A 23,274-nucleotide genomic window follows, 5' to 3' on the forward strand; every position below is an offset into this window, starting at 1 on the left:
CCAGTGTTGTGGCGTTCTAATCCAAAGTTCTAGACCCAGTTCAGATTTAGATTAACTGAATTTATTCTTACTGCCAGTGGCCATAGAACATGCCATGCCAAAGGGAGCTAAAGAAAGGTTTATAAAGGTGGATATAAAAGGTGTACCTTATAATTATCTATGGAATTCACAGCTGGGCATGAAAGTTGTTTTACTCCCGTCAGTTGTTTGTCTTTATTCAACAGTGATTTTTAAAAGAAAGCCAGGCATGGTGGCTGTAATCCCAGCACTCTGGGAGGCAGAGGCCGGGAGATCTCTGTGAGTTCAGGGCCAGCCTGGTCTACAAAATGAGTCCAGGACAACCAAGGCTACACAGAGAAACCCAGTTTCCAAAAAGAAAAAAAAAAAAAAATATATATATATATATCACTTATTCCAGACCCACATCAGTAATCAGGTTTACAAAAGCAGAAAGCAAGGACACCTTTATCCTAGTCTTATCTCACCTGCAGGCCACTGGGATCTCAAAGGCATTCCTGGGCAAAGGTCAAAGGCCCTTAATAGACACCTCGTACCGAATTATCATTCTTCAGCCACCATGGGGAAGGTTTGTGTAAATTATTACACAGGTCTGAACACTCTGGGGAAGTGTCACTAACGGACAGGGCTAGAGCAGGCGATAACACAGTGCCATCAGGGTGGGGCTGGTTCACACAGGTCAGCCTCTGTGTGAGTCTGTGTGACTGTATAAGACACACGATTGTGCACAGGCTTCGAGGTGTGCCTCCAGGGACCAAAAGAGGGCATCCTATTCCTTGAAGCTGGAGACCTGGTTTTTTTTCAGGGCCTGCTGCCTGTTCCATGGGTGCAGGGACCGGAACCCAGGTCCTCACGATTTCACGTTAAGTGGGAGGCTGCATTTGTGTGCAGGTATCTGTTTGCAACAGCAAACTTCTATACAGCTGCTCATAGATGCCCTTTCCAAAACCCTCACTACACACACACACACACACACACACACACACACACGTCAGATATATCCTCCTCTAGTCATATCAGTGAATCAAGAATGAGACCGGACCCCGTAGAAATGTCTTTAAATCTGTATTTGCTGCCCTTCCAGAAGCTCTGTGAACACTGTGGAACTGTAGCCTGTCAAGAGGGTAAGGAGGCTGGCCTGTTCAGTTCCCTCCAGGGCAGATGTCCAGCAATGCTTGCCACCAGAATGCTCTCCAGTTTGCATAGATTTAATAAGTTCCCAGAAAGGGTTTGTCGGAATCGTGTTTGTGCTTCGTGCTTCTGTAAACTCCCAAGTATCAACTTGTGTTTCACAGTTCCAGAATCTGATCTCCTTATGCAAAGGAGAATGTACCCTGATGGAAAATGTGAGGCTTACGGCATCTGTGCCCACACACGTTGGCAGCTACTGTGGTAAAGGACCCACACATCATATCAGGCCAAGGAGTGCTGGAGAACGGTATGCCTATGTGTATCTCCCTCCAGACCTAGCCAGACTGGCTTCTGAGCTGAGAGCCACGATGCTCCTCCCTGACTAAGCAACCCAGCCAGGCCAGCTGGATCTGGAGGACTCAATGACCTCTCCAAGCAAAGCCTGCAGCTGTCACAAATGTAAAGTAATACCTGCTGGGCCCAGGGGCCAAGCCACACCCTTCGCAAGAGTATCAATCTTTGACATTGTTCTGTGCAAACAAGGACCCTTCTGAATCAAGGCAGTAAGCCGGTGTGGTAGGAAGCACCCTAGTTTTTAAGAAAGAAAAAGTAAAGCTGGGTTCTTGTCCTACTGGTCAACCCCCTCCACAGTTCAGACACAATTTGCAGGAACATTAAAGGAGTCCAAGGCATCTCTTCCCTGTGCAGCTTATTTTTTAATTTTTTTTTAACTTTTTTTCTCCCCAAGACAGGGTTTCTCTGTGTGTCGGCTTTGCTGGTCTGAATCTCAAGGCTGGCCTTGAACTCACAGAGATCCATCTGCCTCTGCCTCTCAAGCGCTGGGATTAAAGGTGTGGGCCACCACAGCAGGCTCCCTGTGCAGTTAATTACCCATAGCACCTCTTTCCTCAGTCTTCAGCACCTGTGTTATGTTCCAGCCACTGGGCAGCCTGGAGTAGGGGTATGGAGTAGGGGTATGGAAGAAAGGCCCTCTGTGTCACGGAGGGGAGTTACATTGCTGCCCTGTCCCCTCCTAGGAAGCCCAGCAAAGCCCTTCAAGGCCAGATTCTCAAGTAGGTGCCAGTGGAGCAAACAGAGAAAAGGGGGAACACTCGCTCCTGGAAGTTGACGCGGAAGGTGTAGAGGTGGCGCATGTCCTCCACCGCATAGAAGGACACGGCCCCCACCTCCAGGTCCAGCGCCACCCTCACCCGCGACAGCTGCCCACAGTTGAGCGGCGTCCTCTCAGGGCTGGTCACCGCCCAGTATTGGCCATTGTTGAGTTGCATCGCCCAGACGCCCTCCTCGGGGGTGAAGGGCGTGAGGCCCTTGCGACGCACGCTCTCGCGGGCCACACCGAAGGCCCAGCCGTCCTTGGAGCCCACTTCCACCTCCCAGTGATGCCTGCCAGAGGAGAAACCACAGGACGCCAAAACGCGAGTGTTGGTATCAAAGCGGCGGGGATGGTTAGGCAAGTCCTGCGCGCGCTGTCCTAGGCGCACGCTCTTTAGATCCAGGGACAAGATGAGGCGGGGGTTGGCTGTGTCGGGGTCCAAAGTGAGTTCCACTGAGGAGAGAGAAAGGGAAAGATGTCTCCACGCGCATTACTTGCACAGCCTCAGGGTACTCAGGATACATTCATTCCCTTCCTGTCACCCTGTCTCTCTTCCCTTGAGGAAAAGCCAATACCAGTCAACCCTCCTACCTCCACAACCACATCAAAATTCAGTAACTTTCCTCTTTTCTGTCTTTTTTCTTTTTTTCTTTCTTCAGTTTAACAAACGCGTGTTAACATCTTTAACAGACACTTATTTAAATCGAAGAAATACGGTGGGCCTGGTTTGGATCTCAAGCTGAGCAGGTCAACAAATCTAATTTCAAGGATAATTGTGGAGCCTGGACCACAGAGAAACCTTGAGCTTGGAAGCTGGGGACAGAGGAATCAGGAGTTCAAGGCCATCCTCAGTTACATAATCAGCCTGAGGCCGGGGGTAGGGGTCTCAACTCAAGAACAACTGGGGAAATCTGAAATGAGGCGCATATATGGGAGCTGGGAGTAAGTCTTGGTTACATAGTCAGCTCCAGTCCAGCCAGAGCTATACAGTGAAAAAGAAAGAAAGAAAGAAAGAAAGAAAGAAAGAAAGAAAGAAAGAAAGAAAGAAAGAAAGAAAGAAAGAAGGAAGGAAGGAAGGAAGGAAGGAAGGAAGGAAGGAAGGAAGGAAGGAAGGAAGGAGAAAGAAAGAAGAAAGGAAGGAAGGAAAGAAAGAGGGAAAGAGAGAAAGAAAGAAAAAGAAAGAAGAAAGAAAAAGAGGAAGAAAGAAGGAAAGAAAGAAAAGAAAGAAAGAAGAAGGAAGGAAGGAAAGAAAAAAGGCTGTCTCTTTAGAGATAACATACTCTGAAATATTTGTGGAAATACAGTATCTTTGTTTTTATAAAATTGGACACAATGTCTGTGAAAAAAATATCCACCAATTGGCAATTGAAGATGTAATATATGAACATGTATGGCCTGCATTATGCTCTTCTCTCTCCTTTTGAGTATGTTTGAAAACGTTCAAAATAAACATCCACAAAATGCACTGAATTGTAAACACTATTGTAGGATTCCTTCCAGGACCCCTGTGATGATTTGCATGAAAGTGGCTCCCATAGACTCATGTATTGAAGGTTTAGTCACCAGGGAGTGGAACTGTTTGAAAAGGATTAGGAGGCGTGGCCTTGTTGGAGGTGTGTCACTGGAATTGGGATCTCTCTCTCTCTCTCTCTCTCTCTCTCTCTCTCTCTCTCTCCTGCCTGCAGATCAGGATATAAAGCTCTTGGCTACTGCTACAGCACCATGCAGGCCCATTTTCAGCCACAGTGATCATGAACTAGCCCACTCACACTGTAAGCAAGCCCCTGATTAACTGTTTCCCTTTATAAGAGTTGCCTTGGTCATGGTGTCTCTTCACAGCAATAGAACAGTGACTAAGACACCCTGGAATACCACAGAGACCAAGGCAGGTGGACAACCTTGCCCATTTGTTACTTTCTTCCTGGCTGTGTGAGAGGCAGTGCATGACCAGCAGAAGGCAAGAGGGATCTGGAAAGCTAAGTGCCGTTCCGGCTACAGTAGCCAGGAGAGCCAGCCTCACAGGAAGGGTGTGTTAGAGCAAAGAGCTAAAGGGGGTGAGAAAGCCAGTTATATGAGAGGCAAACCTGGCCCTGGCTGACAGATGGCCAGGGCAGTGCAAAGGCCCCAAAGTTCATGTGTGTTTGATGGAGTCCAGAAGCAGCAAGAACAGCGTGTGGCTACAGTGAAATGTCAAGGACCTGATGTGCAATGAGGTAGACCCCTTGTGGCCTTGAAGACCACTGAGAGTTGAGGGCATACCGGATGAATGGGGCCATTACAGGGTCCTACCCAGGTCAGCCCTGTGCCCTTGTTTCCTTCCTGTCACTGTTGGATCACACCCCCTAGATCTCCCTTTGTTTCCATTGTCCCCCAGTAATGAGCTTATTTTAAAAAATGCCTTTTTAGACATTTAAAAACAGCATAGTCAGGACCTCCACTACACCCAAGGCTGCACCTGATAACTAGAACTCAGTGACATCACTCACTCACGATAACCAGACACAGTCCCAGAACCCCATGATGCCCACTAGACAGTATATAAGCAGAGCTCTGCACATCTGTAGAGATGTCCCCTACATCTGCTTCATGGCTAGAGAGTGTCCCCCAGGACCCTGACCCTCAAATCAGAGACTTCACCTGACTGACCATCAGCTAAGATAATGTCACACAAGTTAGCAGCCGTGGGGATCTAGGCTTAGGTCTGTAGTTAGAAATTTAAGAGTGTGAGCCTTGTGTGATGGCCCTCAGTGTGGTAAAATGATCTCACACACAACCCCCATTGCTGAGGTCTTCATCTGTTTAGAAGTGTAGGCAAGAGTAGTTTCATCCAGGAAATTAAGAAGATGTCTCTGCCCAAGCAACCTGAGGCCAAATCATCCCTGCTGCAGATCGCCCACTACTTGTGAGCCAATGGGCCCCGCTGACACCTGAGGATTCAAGGATGTCAAACAAGGATTAGGATGGGGGCAGAGAGGTAGTCACTGAGGTGGACAGGCATATGGAGTCAACCGTTTGTTTCGTTTCGGGTATTTGTTTTGTTGTTTTGGTTTTCCAGACAGGGTTTCTCTGTGTAGCCTTGGCTGTCCTGGAACTCAGAGATCCACCTGCCTCTGCCTCCCAAATGCTAGGATTGAAGGCATGTGCCACCACTGACCAGCTGGGCTCAACTGTATGTAAAACCCAGGCCCCTGGCAGGGAGCAGGTTGCCTACCCAGCCAGCCTACTCACAGTTGCAATCGTCATTCCTACCTTTCTCTTCCTTCTCCAGCTCTCCCTGGAGATCCTCTGCAGAGAAACAAAGAAGAGCAAACGTGCAGAGAAGCGCACACAGCAAGCGTACACACTGCCTAGCCAGGAAACAACCTCTCCCCACACGGGTAATGCATCTGACTCCAAACACTCCAGAGATGCATGTGTAGAGCCAAGATGGGAACAGAGAGAGGAAGGACCCCCAAGTGCCCTACCCCCCGCCTCTCCCCCTCTTCCTCTTTGAACTGGTCTGACCTGCCCCCTCCCTCTCCCAGCGCTCTCCTAATCTGTCTGTCCCCATGGAAACGGGGTGCCCTAGGGTGAAACCCAGATGGACTTGTCATCACTGCTGTCCCACAGCAATCTGGCGTTGCTGTGCCCCAACTCCCGTTTCCTCTTTTCAGTTCAAGAAAGACGTACCCTTAGGTCCCATGAACCATCAGGAGCCCATCCCACTCCACCCAACAGGACATGGCCCAGCAACACACAGACCCCTCCCTACCTTTGAACTTCTTCAGCAATCCTTTTAAGACGAAACTCTTGAGGGAAACATTCCACACTTTATTCTTCATCTCGGATGAGACTGTGGTTGGCTTGGAGCAAGGCAAACTGCTACACCTGCAGGACAAGGCCCCTGAGGAAGTCCCAAGAATGCCACCCCACCCCCACTGCCCTCTGAGAATTAGGGTGGGGCTATAGTTTAGAGACATGTATTCCTAAAGACCTATGTGTTAAAGGCTTGATTTCCAACTTGTGTCACTACTAGAGGATCTCACAACCCTTAGGAGGAGGGTCTTGGCGGGGGAGGGGAGAGTATGAATTGACTTTGAAGAGAATATCATCGAAAGAACAATCTTATTCACTCTCTTCCTCCCTCCCTTCCTCCATTTCTACCTCTCCCCCCTCTTCCCATCCCCTCCTTTGTCCTCCTGTTCCTTCCAGTAAAAGGGAAAAGGAAAGCCAACTTTGTGCAGGAATTCCCACAGCTAGGTAGGTGGGCCTTAGCCTCCAAAGGTACCCAGGTAAGGAGCTGAGAGTCAGGAAGGGAGAGATGATGTTGGGATAAAAAGAGACAGTTTGGTGGGACAGCAAACCAGCTTGGAAAGACCTGGGGTCTGTTAAGTTCACTCACTTGCTTAATGTGTTTTTGAACTCCTGGAAGAAAAGATGGAAGAAAATCAAATCAGCATCATAACCTCCACTCACCTTTGAGAAAACATGACTTGCTCCTTACCTGACTCACAGAAAATAAGCCACGCCCCACTGAACACACAGGTGACTGGTTTCCAGCTGTGGCTGTCTACCGGATGTTATGTCAGCTCATGGGAGCCTTCAACCCTCCTCACAGATATGCAAGGCTTTTATTGTGAAATCCTCCCTGGGGCTATCTGACATGATCCAGTATTTATCACTAGCATGGTTACCACCCTAGACAAGCCACAGTATCTTGGTTTTTATTTTGTTTTATTTGAAACAGATTCTCATGTCAGAGGCTGGTCTCAAATTCCAGATGAAGTAGAAGCTGATCTTGAACTCCTGATACTTTTCCCACTTCCAAGGGCTGGTATCTGTACACTGGGCAATACACCAATGTCAGCTGGGTGTGGTGGCTCATGCCTTTAATCTCAGCACCCATGGGGGGCAGAGGCAGAGGCAGAGGCAGGTGGATCTCTGTGAGTGTGAGGCCAGCCTGGTCTACAAAGCAAGTCCAAGACAGCCAACACTACACTGGGAAACTCAGTCTGCAAAAACAAAAATCAAACAAACAAACAAAAAAGCAGTATCTTTTCTGTAACTATGTTTGACCCTTGTATGGCTTGTAAAGTTTACCTGAATATGCTGGTGACTTTTTGCTGTTGTTGTTTGTTTGTTTCTGGTTTTTGTTTGTTTGTTTGTTTTTCTAGAGACAGGGTCTCACTATATAGTTCTGCAACTCACTATTTACATCAGGCTGGTCTTGAACTCACAGAGATCTGCCTGCCTCTGCCTCCTGAGTGCTAGGATGAACGGTTAGTGTCTGTGCACTACTATGCCTGGCCTGGTGACTGATTTTTTTAAAAGTAGTTCTTTCTTTTAAAAAGTGTTTATGTGTATGAGTGTCTTGCCTAGATGTATGTCTGTGCACCATGTGTGCCCATGGAGACCAGAAAAATGTTGTCAGATCCCTTGGAGCTGCAGTTACAAGTTGAAAGGCTCTATCCATCTATCCATCCAAGAACCACAAACATAGCTCTAGGAGGTCTTGCCCTTCCCCCATCCCCTTGTAGTGTTGTAACCTGTTTAAACTCCAGAGCCCCTCTGCTGAGACCTACTTTCGTTCTTAGCATAACTACGGCTCCTCTGTTAACAGCTGCTGTAGCCTTTAGCATATCAGAAGCCATTTTGCCTCTAAGTCTCCATTTTGATCATAAGGTGAAATTAAGTTTAAGTTCTCAGGCCTATCTGCCTGAGACCAGGATACAATTCAATAGTTCAATACTTGCTGCTAGAATAAAACAATAGATGATAAATGCATGTTCTGCCTGAGTTAAAGATCACAACATCCTGCTATGTTCCTTACCCCCAGAAAGATGGAAAGCCCTCAAGATCTCCCTTATCCTAAATTCCAGCCAATCAGCTTAAAATGTTTTGTCTAGCTACCTAGATACAACTCAATACACTTAAAACAATATTGATTATGTTTAGCTAGTCAAAATGATGTAATGCCACCCCCCTTCCTACACCTGGTCACCTGGTTGTTACTTGGTTATGGTTTTCTGTATATATATAAAAACCTGCCTTAGAAACAGACCAGTGTCATAGTCTGGCTCCCAAGTCCAGATTATGGCCCTGAGTGGTCATTTTTTGATCAGCATTCAATAAACTTCCATTAATCTGAGTCTAGTGTTCCAGTGGTCACTGTGTGGCTATTCCTGAACCCGTAACAGTAAACCATAAATTACATTCCTAAAGCTAGCCACCAAAGTCTATTCCCTTATTTGTCCACTTCCTCTCCCCTGAGACTGACCACCAAGGGCCAGCTATCAAAGTATTGAAATCCAACAATTAAAAGCCCCCTTTTGGTTCACCTAATTAACATGCCCAATCAAAACAAACCAACTCATTTTTAAATGGGCTTTCCCCTTTTCCTTTTATAAACTGCCATTTGCCTATAGCCCTGTCTTCTTCTCTGTGTCCAGAGGCAGTCCTTTGCCCCTCCCAGCAAATATCCCTTGCCCCTCTTCCTTGTTCCCTTCCCCTTCTCCCTCATTCTTCTGCCTTTGTCTCTTATTCCCTGCCCTGTGTCCCACTGGGGCAAATAATCTCCTTTGTGCTCAGAACTTGGTCTTGGTGTGTCCTGTTCCGACACTGGTTCTTTCACAAGTAGTGAGCCTCCATGTGGGGTACTGGGAATCAAACAGCCAGTGTTTTTAACCATGTGCCATTTCTCTAGCCCCAGCATTTTTTTTTAATGAAATAGAATAGCACAGCATGTTAAAGTGAATTTTTTTTTTTTTTTTTTTTTTTTGGTAAAGATTTTTTGCTAAGACTTTGGTCTTAAGTGTGTGTATGCTAGAATAAATGTAAAATAAGCTATAATGGCTTATAATCATGAAAGTTGAATCACGTCCCTTCTAGCCTTCAAACTGGGAAGATTCAGTGCCCCTTCCTGCAATCCCCTTCCTCAACGGGGCCTGAGTGTTCTCCTGCAGCCTCTCCTAACCCTTAAGGCAAATGCCCCAAGGCTCTTCTCACTGCGCCAGCCCCACCTGGAGGAAGTCAAGGTCCGGCTTCTGAGCTGTCTCCTGGATCTGGCTGCTGAGTTTGGACAGCTGAGTGATCTCACCATCGAGCTGGGCCAGATTCTCATTCTGCTTCTGCGTCACTTCCCGGGACAGCACCTCCAGTCGGCCCAGAAGCCGACCCTCCTGCTCCACCAGGAAGGCCCGAAGTGCCTGAAACTCTGCCCCTACCTTCTCTTTCTCCGCTGCCATCTGCTTCTGTCTCGAGAAGAGAAGAAGTTGGCTCAGGATTTAGAGGTGAAGGGATTTGAACATAACATTAAGACAGGAGCTTTGAGGAAGATGAGGCATCTTCCTCAAAGAGAGCAAGGTTGCACACACACACACACACACACACACACACACAATGCACACCCCTAATTAAAATAGCCTGACTCTGTACAAGCCACATGCTCCTCTCTCCCCTGCCAAAGATGTCCTCTGGTGTCTGTCTCTTAAGACCTGGGCTCTACACCTACCTACTTTAGGCATCTTCAACTCCCCACAACTATCTCAACCTGTAATTTCCTTTTGTAAAAGATAAGAGAGATAAATTAGTACCTGTGGGGCCATCATGAGGATTATATCAAAGGTTGCTTTTTCTTCTGCTATATATTTATTTAATCACCTTTCATCTTATTTTTATTTTATTTTAGAGACAGGATTTCACCAAGTAGTCCTGGCTGGTCTGGAACTTTCTATGTCAACTAGGTATATAGATATTTGCCTGTCTCTGCCTCTTCAGTGCTGGGATTAAAGGTGTGTGCCCTTATGCCTGGCCCATCCTTTGCTTTTTTTTTCTTTGTCTGTCTGTCTTTCTTTCTTTTTGAGATAGGGTTTCTCTGTGTAGCCCTGGCTGCCCTGAAACTTGCTCTGTAGAACAGGCTGGCCTCAAACTCACAGAGATCCATTGCCTCTCCTCTTGAGTAAGTGCTGGGATTAAAGGCATGTGTCACGGCACAGTTCCCACCCCCCCCCTTTTTTTTTTTTAAAGCACTACTTACATTCTGATGGAATGTAAACTCAAATTGCAGAACTCCAGAGGTACAGAGAGAAAAGATGAAAACTTCCTGTTAGCAGAAGTACAGAACAGCCACCTGGCACTAATTCTGTGCAAATTCAGCATTCTATTTGCATTATCAGATCCGGGATTTTTTAAATGTTTTTAGATCCACTCCTTTATTTGCACAAACACACTTACTTCTTCAGCAAAATTCCAATATAGTAAACAAGGTCTCTCATATACTCTCATAAATATAAGCAAGTAAGGACTATAAGCAAGTATAGTAAACAAAAACTCTCAGAACTATAAGCAAGTAAGGGCAAGCTTTAGGAAAGTTTCTCTCCCAGGCAGCTACAGAGGAAGGAAGAGATGGGTAGAAGAGAAGGCTGTGAAAAAGTGAAGTCATGAGTCCTGGGCTCAGATCATGGGTCCCAAGGCTTCCCACAATATGCCCCACTTCCATCATCAGACATGCAGCAGCAGCAGCAACAGCAACACTTTAACTCAACTACCCTGACCCAGTGAGGTCAGCACACTCACTACTTATTCTCTTTTAGGGTGAGGAGACCCATCCTACTAATTGTTAAGCTCAGAGTCTACGGCAGGGTGGTCTGAATTTAAAGTCTGCACTTCTGCTAACTCTAAGGCCTTGACTCCCAAGGGAACAACTGGAGCAGAGTGTTTCTCAAAATAGCTCCCTCTGTCTGTGGCTGGTAGTGAGTGACTATAAGGATAGTCCTCCGGAGAGTGAGGTTCTACAAGCAAGCACACGGCCAGCCTGGACTACATAGCAAGTTCCAGGCCAACCTGAGCTACATAATGAGACACTGTTGGGAACCGGCAAAGCCACAATAGCTCCCCAGAACATCATCCCTGTCCCTAAGCACAAAAAGAACAGACGAATCTGATTGGTTGGACTAAAAAGCTTACATCATGTGTCAGTTGAAAATGATGGAACATGTAAGGAAAGTCCCTAATCCCCGAATTCTGATTGGTGAGATTGTAACTTGGCACAGGTGCTTGTGGGTATTGTGCTTATAAATCCAGCCTCAACCCCTGCTCGGGGCTGCCAGCAGGACCAAGGTTCCTGATGGATCAGCAACCCTGCTTGTGTGGCCTGAATAATAAAAGGTTTTCTGTTTCACTACCGTAGTGGCGTACTCTCTCTCTTTTCTCTTGGTGCACAAAGGTAACAACAAAGGTAAGAAGCACTTGAGGAGGCAGAGGCAGGCAGATCTCTGTGAGGCCAGCCTGGTCTGCAAAAGTGAGTCCAGGACAGCCAAAGCTACACAGAGAAACCCTGTCTTGAAAAAAAAAAAAAAAAGCCAGCTGTGGTGGTGCACACCTGTAATCCCAGCACTCTGGAGGCAGAGTCAGGTGGATCACTGTGAGTTTGAGGCCAGCCTGGTCTATAAAGGCAGGGCAGAGTCCAGGACACCCAGGACTACACAGAGAAACCCTACTTTAAAGAAAAAAAGAAAGAGAAAAAAAGAAGGTTCTCATGAAGTGCTGAGCAGCTAGTGGCAAAATCGTTTTAGACTTCCCAGCCTCTAGACCTGAAAACTAAATTCAGTTCATTGTTGTTGTTGTCTATATAGCCCTGGTTGTCATGAATTCACTATAAGACCAGGCTGGCCTCAAACTCATAGACAACCTTCCATGTCTGCCTGACAAGCAGTGCTGGAATTAAAGGTGTGAGCTACAAAAACAAAACAAAACAAAAAAAAAAAACCAAAAACAAAAACAAATCTGGAGAAATTGTTCAGAGGTTAAGAAAGCTACCATACCCAGCTAAACTGTAAACTTTTTTTTTTTTTTTTTTTTGAGATGGGGATTTCTTTGTGTAGCCTTGGCTCTCCTACAGAGATCTGCCTGCCTCTGCTTTCTCTGCATTCGCCACCACCAGCAGGCACGTATTCTTTAAAAGGCACATAGTCAATGATATTGAGTGACTAACAGACCAAGAAAACTGTAAGCAGAAGTGTCCCAATCTTGCTGTTGTTGACACTTGGGGCCAGATAATTCCTGACGGTGGGTGGGGTCTTCCCTGTGTATTATGGCCCCTGCCACTAAGGGCCCAATGCTGACAATCAAAACTGCCTCTAGACATTTCTGGATGACCCTGGGGTAAGGACATTCCAGCTGAAAGTACCCTTGCCTTCCTACCCCCTCTTTTATCCCACATGACACATTCAATTACAAAATTATAACATTTTCTCCCTGTTTACTGGACAGCAGGAGGTAGGCTCACCTGTTCCTATATGTTAAGAAGAATGAGGGACTTGTGGCTTAGTAGTAGAGCCCTTGCTCGGCTCTGAACAGCCCCGGTTTGGATAGGTTGGGGGGAGGGTCTGGGAAAGGGCAGAGATGGGCGGTGCTAAACAATGTCCTAGGGAGAAGGGTCAGAGATTGCGAAGTTGCCCAGGCCATGGAGCATGCCCTCTTCGTCATAGATGTGAAACCAAAGAGCTATGCACTTTCTCCTCTCTCCGGCGGAGGTGGAACAAAGGTGTGGATGGTGAACTCTGCTTTGGGAAGGGAAAGGAATGTTCGGACGTGCAGGTCTGGGATGTTCGATGGATGCAGGTGTAAAGGCCGTTAAGAGTATTGAGAGGGCCAGGCATGGTGACACACACCTTCAGTCCTATCACTGGGAGGCAGAAGCAGGTTTGAACCACGAAAGAGTCCCTGTCTCCAACAAAACAGAACAATAGTAGTAACAACAAAGAGCTCAGAGAGGAGCCTGGGCGTCTGAACTCCATAGTCTTTCCCTCCCTACCCTAGAGAATAGCGGGTTTGAGCTGGTGAGATATCTCAGTGGGTAAAGACGCTTCGCTCATAAGCCTGGCAACCTGAGTTCAGTTCCTAAAACTTAACTCAAGGTGGAGGGCACGAACTTACACAAAGTTGCCCTCTGACTTCTACATGCAGACAGTGGCACAACAATAGAAATGCAAATTAGATAGATAAACAGATAATTGATTTTTTAAAGAATAAGAGGGACCTCCAGTCCTCTCTCTCTATTTCCCAGCTTCATGAACAAATGACTTTTCCTTAGAAGGCCCTAAGGGTTCTTTTCATTCTTTCAGCACCATTTACTGAGCTAAGAACTGAATTTGTGTGGTAGAAAAATGACAGTGACTCATGTTTGTTCATAGTAACCAAAATGAGCCCATTTTACTTTCCTTTCAAATCGGAGGTGCTGGAGACCAGAGGGTACATAGAACCTGATTCCCCAAGCCTCCTGTCCTCTGCCATAGCCAGGAACAGTTCTGATTCCTTCTCAGCCTCTTCTCCCTTAACCTCTAATTCTTAAAGCTCTGAAAACAAACATTTTCCCCACAGTTCTTTCCACGGCAGAGCATGCCTCAGGCTGACATGTGGTTCCTTACTGTATTCATGTTCTCACTTACTATGACATGTTTCTGTGAATAAATACGAATGCATTCAATTACAAGATGCTGCTACAGGTCCTAATTGGCTTGTTAGGAATGACTGTGCATCCTAAAGATTATCTGAACAGTCCCTTTCACAAGCTCTTTGTATTATATATAGTCAACCTTCGTGATGTATACCAAATTATTTTTTCTGAAATCCACCCTACTGTTTCAACACACACACACACACACACACACACACACACAGAGAGAGAGAGAGAGAGAGAGAGAGAGAGAGAGAGAGAGAGAAGGAGGTTATCCACAAGCCTATGGAGTGTGGATTGCTCTCACACTTCAACTCACCAGAAGCTCTTTGCTCTCCCTCTCTTCTGTAGACCGGAACGCTTCATACTCTTCCAGTTCTTTCTTCAAGGCCCTCAGCCTGGAATCCAACAGCTCCTGCGGTATGAAGGAAGACACCGTGGTAAGGGAATTCCAGAAACCCTCTCATGTAGCTTCCTAGAGCCGTCCGGGAGAAAGCCAAGATTCTACCATCGGAGCACGAGACCGAATAGATATCCAGCTCTGGGGTGAACATAGCCTGTGCAGGCTAAGCCAGTCCAAGCAGGGGGAACTCCAAAGGCTCAGGAGGCTCACTTCCCCAAGGGCATCGGCCACACTGTTTTCGGTCTTCGCTGAAACTCAAGACTCCCCCATTGGTTCAGTCAGCCCTGTCTCCTGCTCTCCTCTCAAGCAACAGAAAGCATACATGTCAGGAGGGCTGGAGAGCAACAGGACAGCAGAGACTGAGAGCCTCTGGTGCAGCTGCCCAGCAAAGGACAGACAAAGGGGAGGTGCCCAGAACCCGTGGGCTTCATTGATCTTGAGGCGGACCGCCTAACCCAGGAAGGCCGGATGTGGTCCTCTAGGATCCCCGCAGCACTTTGATTAGTGCCACGCCCCTGGGAAAGGAGTGAGAGTGAGGGCAGAGGATATGTGGGCGTGACAAACACTTTCTCCTGGGCAGAGTTACAGCAACGGCTGGGTACAGACAAGACAAAAACGTCATGTCCCTGGGGCCGTCTCCCAGGCCGCTGGGCATCTGAGGCTCCGAGGGAGCCGAGGGGATGAGGGGAAACCGCAGTTTAGGAGGAGAGGAAGGAGCTGGGAGGGCTGGGGCAGAGGCAGGGGTCCGGGAGACCGTGCACCCACCTTGGCCTCTTGCACCGCCTCCTCCAGCGGCAGCACGGCGTGCGCACGGTGCTCGCGGGCGCGGTCGCACACCACGCAAATGGCACGGCCGTCGTCTTGGCAGTAGAGCTTAAGCTGCTCTCCGTGTTGGGAACACCGTGCCGCCGCCGCCGCCGCCGCCGCCCGGGCCGCCTCCGCCGGGGTCCCGCGCTCCCCGGAGACGGTCGGGGGCAGGCTGAAGCGCCGAAGCAGCGAGGCCACCGAGGCCAGCTGTCGGTTGGGCCGCAGCTGGCTGGGGCGTGCGGGCTCCCGGCACTGAGGGCAGGGCAGCGGGCAGGGCAGCGTGCGGGTGGCCGCGCCCGTCCCGGCCCCGGGACGCTCCCAGCAGCGCGTGATGCAGGCGCGGCAGAAGCTGTGGCCGCACTCGACCGACACGGGCTCCCGGAAGAACTCTAGGCAGATGGAGCACGTCGCCTCGCCCTGGAGCTCAGCCGCCAGCGCCAGCGCCTCGGCTCCCGCATTCGGCCCGGTCCGAGGCCCCACGCTCGCCATCCGTGTCCTTGGTGCATCCGAGTCCCGTGGCTCCGAGGAGGTCCCTGGACGCTACAGTGCGCGGCTCCAAGCTGGGCCGGGCTCCGAGGACCCACGGGGCGAGCAAGGGCGGGGCGGCACCCGGCAAGCTGAGACGTGAGCCCAGGGTGCACCCAGCTGGGAGTGGAGGCAGGTGGTGCCCTTTTTCTGGGCTCCCGTGGCCACCACCCCAGCCCGAGACCTCCCTTCTGTCGACCCCCCTCCCTCAGCCCCTCTTGCCCGCCCCAGTGTGACCTAGTTAGCAGTGGGGAACTGTCCCGGACAGGTGAGCCCGCAAGCTCAGCTGGGCTCCACTCCCAGTTGCCGACCTAGGCTGACCCTCAACCACAGGGGCAAAGGCCTGGCTCCCGGGGCACGGTGTCTGGTTCCCCCGCATACCGACTCATCCTGCACTGCGCTGAGCTAAACTTAGGGTCTGGAATTTGGCTCTACCTCCTCACCGCAAGCGCGGCCTTTTGTCCACTTTTGTAACCACATCCACGGCAGTCCTTAGTTCTGAACAAGCAATGCAACCGCCTCTCTCGTTTCATTCGGTGTTATTCCACACACAAACCCCAGCCTTCTCTCTCCAGCTGGTGTACGGCTGGGTTCCACAGACCCTTTTAGGAGCTCCTTCCTTATCTCTTGTTTCGCTCCGGAGGCCACCGGGGTCAGGCTTCCTCCTTTGCCCCCTCTCTTGACAATGTCGCCACCCGCTCACGCAGTTCTAATCCAGAGTTGCAGACCTAGGTTCTCCTGCCCTCCGGTGTGTCTGTCCTTCCTGGCTGCATTTTCTCCTTACCGCTCAGGATGCCACATTCCCCCTTTCTCTCCAGCCTGTGGCCTCCTATTCTCTTCTTAGCTTCTATGGTTGCCCTGGCCTGGCTCAGTCTCTGGGCCTCGGTGATCTCTTGGCTTTAGAGAACCCTCTCAGAGCTCATGGCCCCACAGTATACATCAAAGCTCATGCTCCCCGCACCCCCGTCATTGGCTGCTAACTCTCTCCGGACTGAAGTCCTCATAACCCTGAAAACTCCACCTGCTCTTTGTGCCCAGCTCCTATGCTCACGCCTCCCTGTCCTCATCTCCTGTGACTTTTGGTGTTGACCACCATTCAAGCCCCGAGGGTCCTCTTGACAGATTATTCTATGAATCAGAAAGACCCATACTTCCTGCGCAATGGCTCTTGTTTGATTCTTCTTCTCCGTCTTGGAACGGTTTAATTTGTCTGCAAACTCAACTACGGTTATTTTTAAGATCAGAAACATTAAGTCAGCTGAAGAGACAAGTGGGTCCCTGGACCAAGGAACGCACAGGATAGCAAATAGTGAGCAGGGCCAGCACACCTAGGCCAGTGAACCTTTCTCGTTCACCAAGAAGTCAGAGTAATGGCATCAAGGACCTTCAGTGATGTGTTCTTTGCTGGGCCTGAGGACACAAACCTGTAACCTCAGCATTAAAGGGTGGGGGATCAGGAGTTCAAGGTCATTCCTGGCTACATGGCCACTTGAAGGTCAGCTTGGGTTATATGGGACCCAGCCTCAAAAAATAAAAATAAATAAATAAATAGATGCTATTTTTGTAGTCTGTAGCCCCCCTGTAGCTCACCTATACCTGATCACCTTTCCTATCTGAACCTCTCCTCCATATGCAATATGCAATCAAGTGTGGCAAAGACCTCCACCTTCCACGTTAAGGCAACTGCCTCATGGGAATGACCTGCTGAAGTGTTTTGATTCAGTTTATAGTTGACTTGCAAATATTACCCAGATACAAAAATAGCTCCTTGCCACCCTGGGATCCCAGTGGGCCAGTTTCTGGCCTCAGCCTGCTAATCTGTTTTCTTGCCGAAATCTGCGAGCCCTGCTCCCCACCTCCACCAAGTCCCCTTTCAAATGCTGCCTTATTCACGAAGCCTACAGACGCATCACACACAGATTTTGTAACAGAGCCCCAGACTTAGCAGGCACCCAGGCCTTAGCACAGCTGACCCCAACTGACCCGGTGACGGAAGTACCGTTCAGGCTGTAAAACTCAGCCCGTAGACAGCAGCACCTGCCAATACTAAAACAAAGGCCTAATCCGTCAGAGTCCATACAGTTCCGAAAAAGTCTCAAAACTGTCGTTCCCCTTCTGGCTAACTGTTCTTGTTAAGTGAAGTGTGTCAGCCCAGACTGTGGTTTTGTGCTTAAAAGCTCACGCTGAGAAACGCTGGGGGCCACCCTGGGATCCCGAACACCCGGGCTGGCTACTAAAGACTTTTTATTGGCTTAAACCCAAGTCTGAGCAGTATTCTCTGGTGAATACCCCACAGCAATTTAAACATAAAATTCCAAAATAGATGGGGGCTCAGAGGCTCTTGCAGAGCGATCCACGTTCAGTTCCCAGCACCTGCTTAGAGCCGTAGTTAGAGACACAGGGGAAGGAGCGCCTTCTTCTCTCCTCCTTAGGCACTCAGAGAGTGCACAGACGTACGTGCTGGCAAAACACTCATTGCATAGTTTAGGCTTTTACTACATTATCTTGCATTTGAAACAAAAAGCAAACTTATCTTTTTTTTTTTTTTTTTTCCCCAAGGTCGCGGTTCTATTTTGCCTCGACCGCCTGTTGAGGAAGTCTCTTTCCCCCCCGCCCCCTTTTCCATCCTCTTCCGGGTTTCTGGTCCCGGACCTGTCCGCCCTCGGGGTCCCTGAGGGATGCGCGGCTTCCCGAGTGAGGTCGGAGGACAAGTGCGGAATAGCCTGTTTGGGGCACACAAGCGGCGGGATTCAGTCTGGGGTTAGCGGCCGTGAGCTGGGACATCACTAGGGGAGCTTTGCAAACAGCCCGACAGCCGGTGGGGATGTAGCTCAGTGGTAGAGCGCATGCTTTGCATGTATGAGGCCCCGGGTTCGATCCCCGGCATCTCCACGTGGTATGGGCCTTCGCTTTTTAGATTTGTACTTTTTGTCGTTGTAAATTTACACAACCGAGCTCGCGGCCGACAGCTGCGGAACCCCCCAAAGGGGGCGAACCGGCGCGAGTGGGTGAGGTCCCGCGAATCCCCGCTGCGGCCGCGGGGGAGACGGTCAGGCGGCAACGCCTGGATTTTAAAAATCTGAGTTTTCGTAGTCCTGTCAAACTCTGGGTTCAGCCCCGAACCTTAAAATTGACGCTCTTCTAGACATAGGTCTGGAGAAATAAAGAGCGCCACAGCAGAGCGCCCGGCTAGCTCAGTCGGTAGAGCATGAGACTCTTAATCTCAGGGTCGTGGGTTCGAGCCCCACGTTGGGCGCAGAGCTGCACTTTTTAAACTCGCCCACTCCGCTCTCTCTGTTAATTCCACTGTTTTTCAATAAAGCGCGAGTGGGCGCGCGGGCACGTGTGTGGAAGGCCCTTTTTTTCAGGCATTCTCACGTAGCCCACGCTAGCCTGGAGCTCACGGGTGACGCTGAACTTCAGGCTACGCAGAGAAACCCTGCCTCTGGAAACAAAAACATCCCCAAGCCGACCGACCGACCAACCAAACAACTCCACAACAAAGGTCTTTAAAAACAGCTTCCCTGAGCCGGGTGTGGTGGCACATTCCTTTCACCCCATCACTCAGGAGGCAGGGGCAGAGCGATCTCTGTGAGTCCATGGCCACCGGGTCTCCGAAATGAGTTCCAGGACCGCTGTGCAGGGCTGTTACTCAGAGAAACCCCGTTCTGGAAAAACAAAAACCCGGCTTCACTGGATGTGGAAAGCCAGATCTCACACACTTGTGGCTGTTATCTAACCAGCCTAAAAATACCCCCATACTTTTTCCAACCATCGCTGACCTTCCTTCGCTTAACCTGAAATGTTCGTTCTCCCGGGATCTGCACACGTTCAAGGTGGCTCAGGGAACCTCGGGTCATTTCATTGCTGGACCACATCCACGTAAAAGTGCAAGTCTCCCAGACTCTAGACCAGTGACCCTTAGATACCGCTGTTCGGAGGCAAGGAAGAAGCCAGGCAGGAGCGGCCCGCCATGACACAGAATCACCCCATCCTCCACTGTGGGATGAACGTCACTGGGCGTTTTGGGAAAGCCTCCTAATTTACCACTGGTACTGACGACAGTGTCCGAAGAACGGAGGGTAGAGTTGATTGACCAAACTGAAAATGCATTGGGAAAAGGAGCGTAGACGAGAGTGGAACACACAGGCACACGCACACGCGCTCATCCAATACGTAACGGAAGTTAAAAGAATCCACCCATTAGCAGAAATGCTGCATGTGGAAGACGAAGGCTGGGAAAAACTGTGTGCCCGTTGTTTCCGCCCGGTTTCGAACCGGGGACCTTTCGCGTGTTAGGCGAACGTGATAACCACTACACTACGGAAACCCACGTCTGGGGGCTCCTCTATAACTCTGGAAGAGAGGAATTTTGACTGAGACCTGCACTACCAATCTTGTGATCTTGGGAGAGAAAATTTACAAACAACAACAAACATCAAAACCAAAAAAACAGTGGGGCTGGCAGCAGGCAAAGTAACCGTGACGTCAGCGAACGACCACCTCACTCCCTCTGCGTCTCACTCCGAGGAAGAGAGCCGGAGGACTTGAGTGTGCTCGTAATCTGGGCTCTGTTGATAGTAACATCCAGAGGGGAGGAGACGGGGAGTAGGGCTCTCACGTCAAAAGAGAAATCAGTTTTACGTATGCTTTCAGAAACAATTTTATAAAAAAAAAAATTAAAATAAAGACAAAATCGAAATTTAGTAAGCAACCAACTTTTAAGTTAGTCTTTCTGCAAAGCTGAAAGTGTTACTAACGTTTAAAACTTCAATGAAGGGCTTTTAAAATAAAAATAAATCTCATCAAACTTAGCATTCATCGCAGAGCTGAGATGCAGTTTAGCATACGTTAAACGTTAAGTATGATCTGCAGCCGGGTGTGGTGGCGCACACCTTTGATCTCAGCACTTGGGGGGCAGGGGCAGGCAGATCTCTGTAAATTCGAGGCCATCATGGTCTACAAAGAGTTCCAGGTCATCCAGGACTACCATAGTGAAACCTGTCTCAAAAGCAAGCAAACAAATGAACAAACAAACGAATAAATAAATTCTAGTGGCAAATGTCTTCCATCCTAGCACTCTGGGAGGCAGAGGCAGATGGATCTCTGTCTGGGGCTCTGTTACACAGACAAGAAATCCTGTCTCAAAAAAAAAAAAAAAAGAAAAAGAAAAAGAAAGAAAGAAAGAAAGAATTGAGTACATGAATGAATGAATATGGATCTGCATTTTGCAAATTTGAGAGTAGTGTGCATTGGTTAATATTTCACAACGACTTTCTGTCACTCAAACTTATTCCTGAATACTGAGCCAGGACTGGGAATGCAGGGGCTCTAGACTGGTCTAGACTGGTTTCCACTGGAGCGTGGAGCAGCAGGGCTAGTTTGAGCCTCTGGTTGAGATCAACAAAGGCCTCCAGGTGACCAATCCAGGGATACCTTGCCTCCTCCTATCAGATGCATGCAAAGTTTAATGTCCCCGCTTCTTTTCCTCCTGGATCCAGTGGGAGCTTTACTCCTTTTTTCCTCCTGGATCAGCTCATCCTTTTCTTTTCTTTTTTATCCTGAGAGCCGTGTCTCTGGAGAGGCGCATGTAGGCTCATAGCATGGTCTACATCCTCACTCTACGTCTGAGGTGACAGCAATGGCCAGTCTCCCAAGACTCAGATTCATTTGTGTCTTGGACATGTGCTTTGAGATCTCACAACCTCTCAGCCCATTCAAGACAGACTTATGCCCCTATTCCATAGCTCATTTTCAATCTGTAGACGGCATGCATTTGTAGGGAGGACAAAAAGGCAGAAACTTGTCCACTACTATGTCTTTTTAATAGAAAAGGCACAATTCTTTTTTTCTTTTTTGGCTTTTTGAGACTGTTTCTTTATGTGACTCTGGCTGCCCTGTAGACCAGGCTGGCCTTGACCTAAGAGATCTGCTTCTCTCTGCATCCAGAGTGCTGGCATGGTGGTACATATCTTTAAGCAAAGTTTTCCAATGCCCATAATGAGCACAGGAAATGATGCCAGAATCTGCAAAAGACCTTGCAAGCAATTGTACAAGAAGTTCAAAATCTCCGAGGTGACCTCACTCTGACTCCAGGAACAGCGTTTATTATTGGTAGCATCCTGGCTGAGAAGCCAAAATCTGTGTCCGCCATCAATAACTTTGGAAAAGTGAGGTGAATGGATGGCTGATGTTTTAAAACCCATCATAATAATCATTATTAATTTCAGTTGCCAATATACAATGTTTTAGCTCTGCTGTTTTCAGGGCCTGAAAATAATTCAGTTTGTGTTTTTAAATATAAAAGCATTTGTAGCTGGTCAAGGTAGTGCACACCTGTAACCATGGTGCTTAGAGTGTGGAGGCAGGAGGATCTGAGTTCAAATACATAGCAAATTTGAGGGCAGCCCGAGCTACTTACACTCTGTCTCAAAACAAGGCATTTTTATGTTCCTGAACAAAAAGATTTAAAGAAATATCTAAAGTGTGCTATCCTTCTAGAAGAGAGGGGTGATGCTGGGAGAAAAAAAAAAAAAAAGGATAAAAAAAAAGCACATTTATCTTTCATTGCTTCAGAAGAAATGTCAAAAAGCATACCAGAGACAAGTGAGATGTTTGACCACCTTATAGTGATGGGAATGGGATAATGTGAAAGGAACGATACTTGTTTAGGGATGTTTTCTATAATGCACCATTCCTTAGAAGATATCCTCCCAGAACACCAACTAGGATACCAGGGAAGCCAAAATCAAATGCAAATAAATAATAACATATATACCCAACCCCATTTCAAATGGACAACATAACCAAACAGGAAGTAAAAAGGAACTTCAACGTGCTGGAGTGATGGCTCAATGGTTAAGAACCTCTCTAGAGGTCCTGAGTTCAGTTCCCAGCAGCTGCACGGTGGCTCACAACTATCTATACTGGCATCTGATGCCCTCCCCTGGCATGCAGGTGTACATACAGATAGAGCACTCATACATAAAATAAATAAGTCATAAAAGAAAAAAAAAAAGAGGGAGTTCGGTTATTTTGGAAGGTAATTATTGTGTGAACTTTTCCTGGGGAAATGAACAATGTGCACCCCAGATGAGGCATCAATGGCAGAACAACGAAACGATTCCATCTCCTGCCTGTCTCCTGAATAGCTCCGAGCTCCCATGGTTGGCAGGGAAATTTTCCGTTGTTGGGGCAGGGCGTTGATGCTCAAATACTTCTCCAAAACCGGAATGAAGTTTGTTGCAGTCCATACATTTCAAGACCAGACCACCAGGCACAGTGACTCTCCAGAAAGATGTGTGCTGGAATCATGCCAGGAATTCTGCCTTTTTTTTTTTTTTTTTTACTAGTTCTAATTCTTGATATGATCATTCTACAGAGTGATACACCCACTACCTTGTTGTCATTGTCAGACGTATACTGGCCTGGTTTGTAGGGAAGATGCAGACAGCTGATAAGTAGAACTGGAGTTATATTTACAAGACTAACAGTTGATGTATCTTACTTGACATTGATAAAGAATTTCCTGGAGTCGAAGATGTTTGTTTTTGTTTTGACTTTTCAAAACAAAGGCTATTTTTATCTTCCCTTATGTGAGGTGGCAAGGTGGAGTTTGCAGTGGGCAGGGCAGCATCTTTGAAAAGAGACACTCTTAACTGAAAAAAGAAGAGTCAGCTAGAGTTGAGCTTCTCATCACACAAAGCGCCTTTCCTGACTGGAAATGCAAGTCTGAATCCTAACTGATGGTTTGGAAGCTCACCTAGGCCTGACTGATCCTGCGATAGCCACATGCTCATGCTTGCAGTCAGCACAGCTGGGCCTGACACCTGGGCATAGCGA

At 48.3% G+C, this 23,274-nt stretch overlaps 1 protein-coding gene and 3 non-coding genes across 5 annotated transcripts; 2 read left to right on the plus strand and 2 right to left on the minus strand.

The window, feature by feature from the left end:
- Window positions 1–1,070: 1,070 nt before the first annotated feature.
- Trim7 (tripartite motif containing 7) lies at window positions 1,071–15,619 on the minus strand. Of its 2 annotated transcripts, none has more exons than XM_055597121.1 (7): window positions 14,866–15,619; window positions 14,017–14,112; window positions 9,262–9,492; window positions 6,645–6,667; window positions 6,015–6,130; window positions 5,513–5,548; window positions 1,071–2,716 (listed from the first exon to the last, which is right to left on the minus strand). In XM_055597121.1, the coding sequence occupies exons 1-7, from the start codon at window positions 15,394–15,396 to the stop codon at window positions 2,205–2,207; spliced, it is 1,545 nt and encodes a 514-aa protein (XP_055453096.1). In that variant the 5' UTR covers window positions 15,397–15,619; the 3' UTR covers window positions 1,071–2,204. The 2 variants fall into 2 exon arrangements, with proteins under 2 accessions (XP_055453096.1, XP_055453097.1); XM_055597122.1 differs by lacking the exon at window positions 14,866–15,619 and adding an exon at window positions 14,206–14,562.
- Window positions 15,620–18,252: 2,633 nt separating this feature from the next.
- Window positions 18,253–18,324, plus strand: Trnaa-ugc (transfer RNA alanine (anticodon UGC)). Its single transcript has one exon. It is a non-coding gene; the product is annotated as a tRNA-Ala (tRNA).
- A 291-nt stretch (window positions 18,325–18,615) lies between these two features.
- On the plus strand, window positions 18,616–18,688 carry Trnak-cuu (transfer RNA lysine (anticodon CUU)). Its single transcript has one exon. It is a non-coding gene; the product is annotated as a tRNA-Lys (tRNA).
- A 1,001-nt stretch (window positions 18,689–19,689) lies between these two features.
- On the minus strand, window positions 19,690–19,762 carry Trnav-aac (transfer RNA valine (anticodon AAC)). Its single transcript has one exon. It is a non-coding gene; the product is annotated as a tRNA-Val (tRNA).
- Window positions 19,763–23,274: the final 3,512 nt, after the last annotated feature.

This window comes from Psammomys obesus, unplaced genomic scaffold, assembly GCF_907164565.1.
Source record: "Psammomys obesus unplaced genomic scaffold, mPsaObe1.curated_primary_1811, whole genome shotgun sequence".
Lineage (NCBI taxonomy): Eukaryota > Metazoa > Chordata > Mammalia > Rodentia > Muridae > Psammomys > Psammomys obesus.

Bases quoted from the DNA above. Each gene is read 5' to 3' on its own strand.
- Trim7 (XM_055597121.1), bottom strand. From the start codon at position 15,396: ATGGCGAGCGTGGGGCCTCGGACCGGGCCGAATGCGGGAGCCGAGGCG. The intron at 9,493-14,016 runs GTGAGTTGAAGT...TTCTCGAGACAG, and splicing joins GGGAGAGCAAAGAGCTTCTG to AAGCAGATGGCAGCGGAGAA. The intron at 2,717-5,512 runs GTAGGAATGACG...CTCTCTCCTCAG, and splicing joins GCTGGAGAAGGAAGAGAAAG to TGGAACTCACTTTGGACCCC.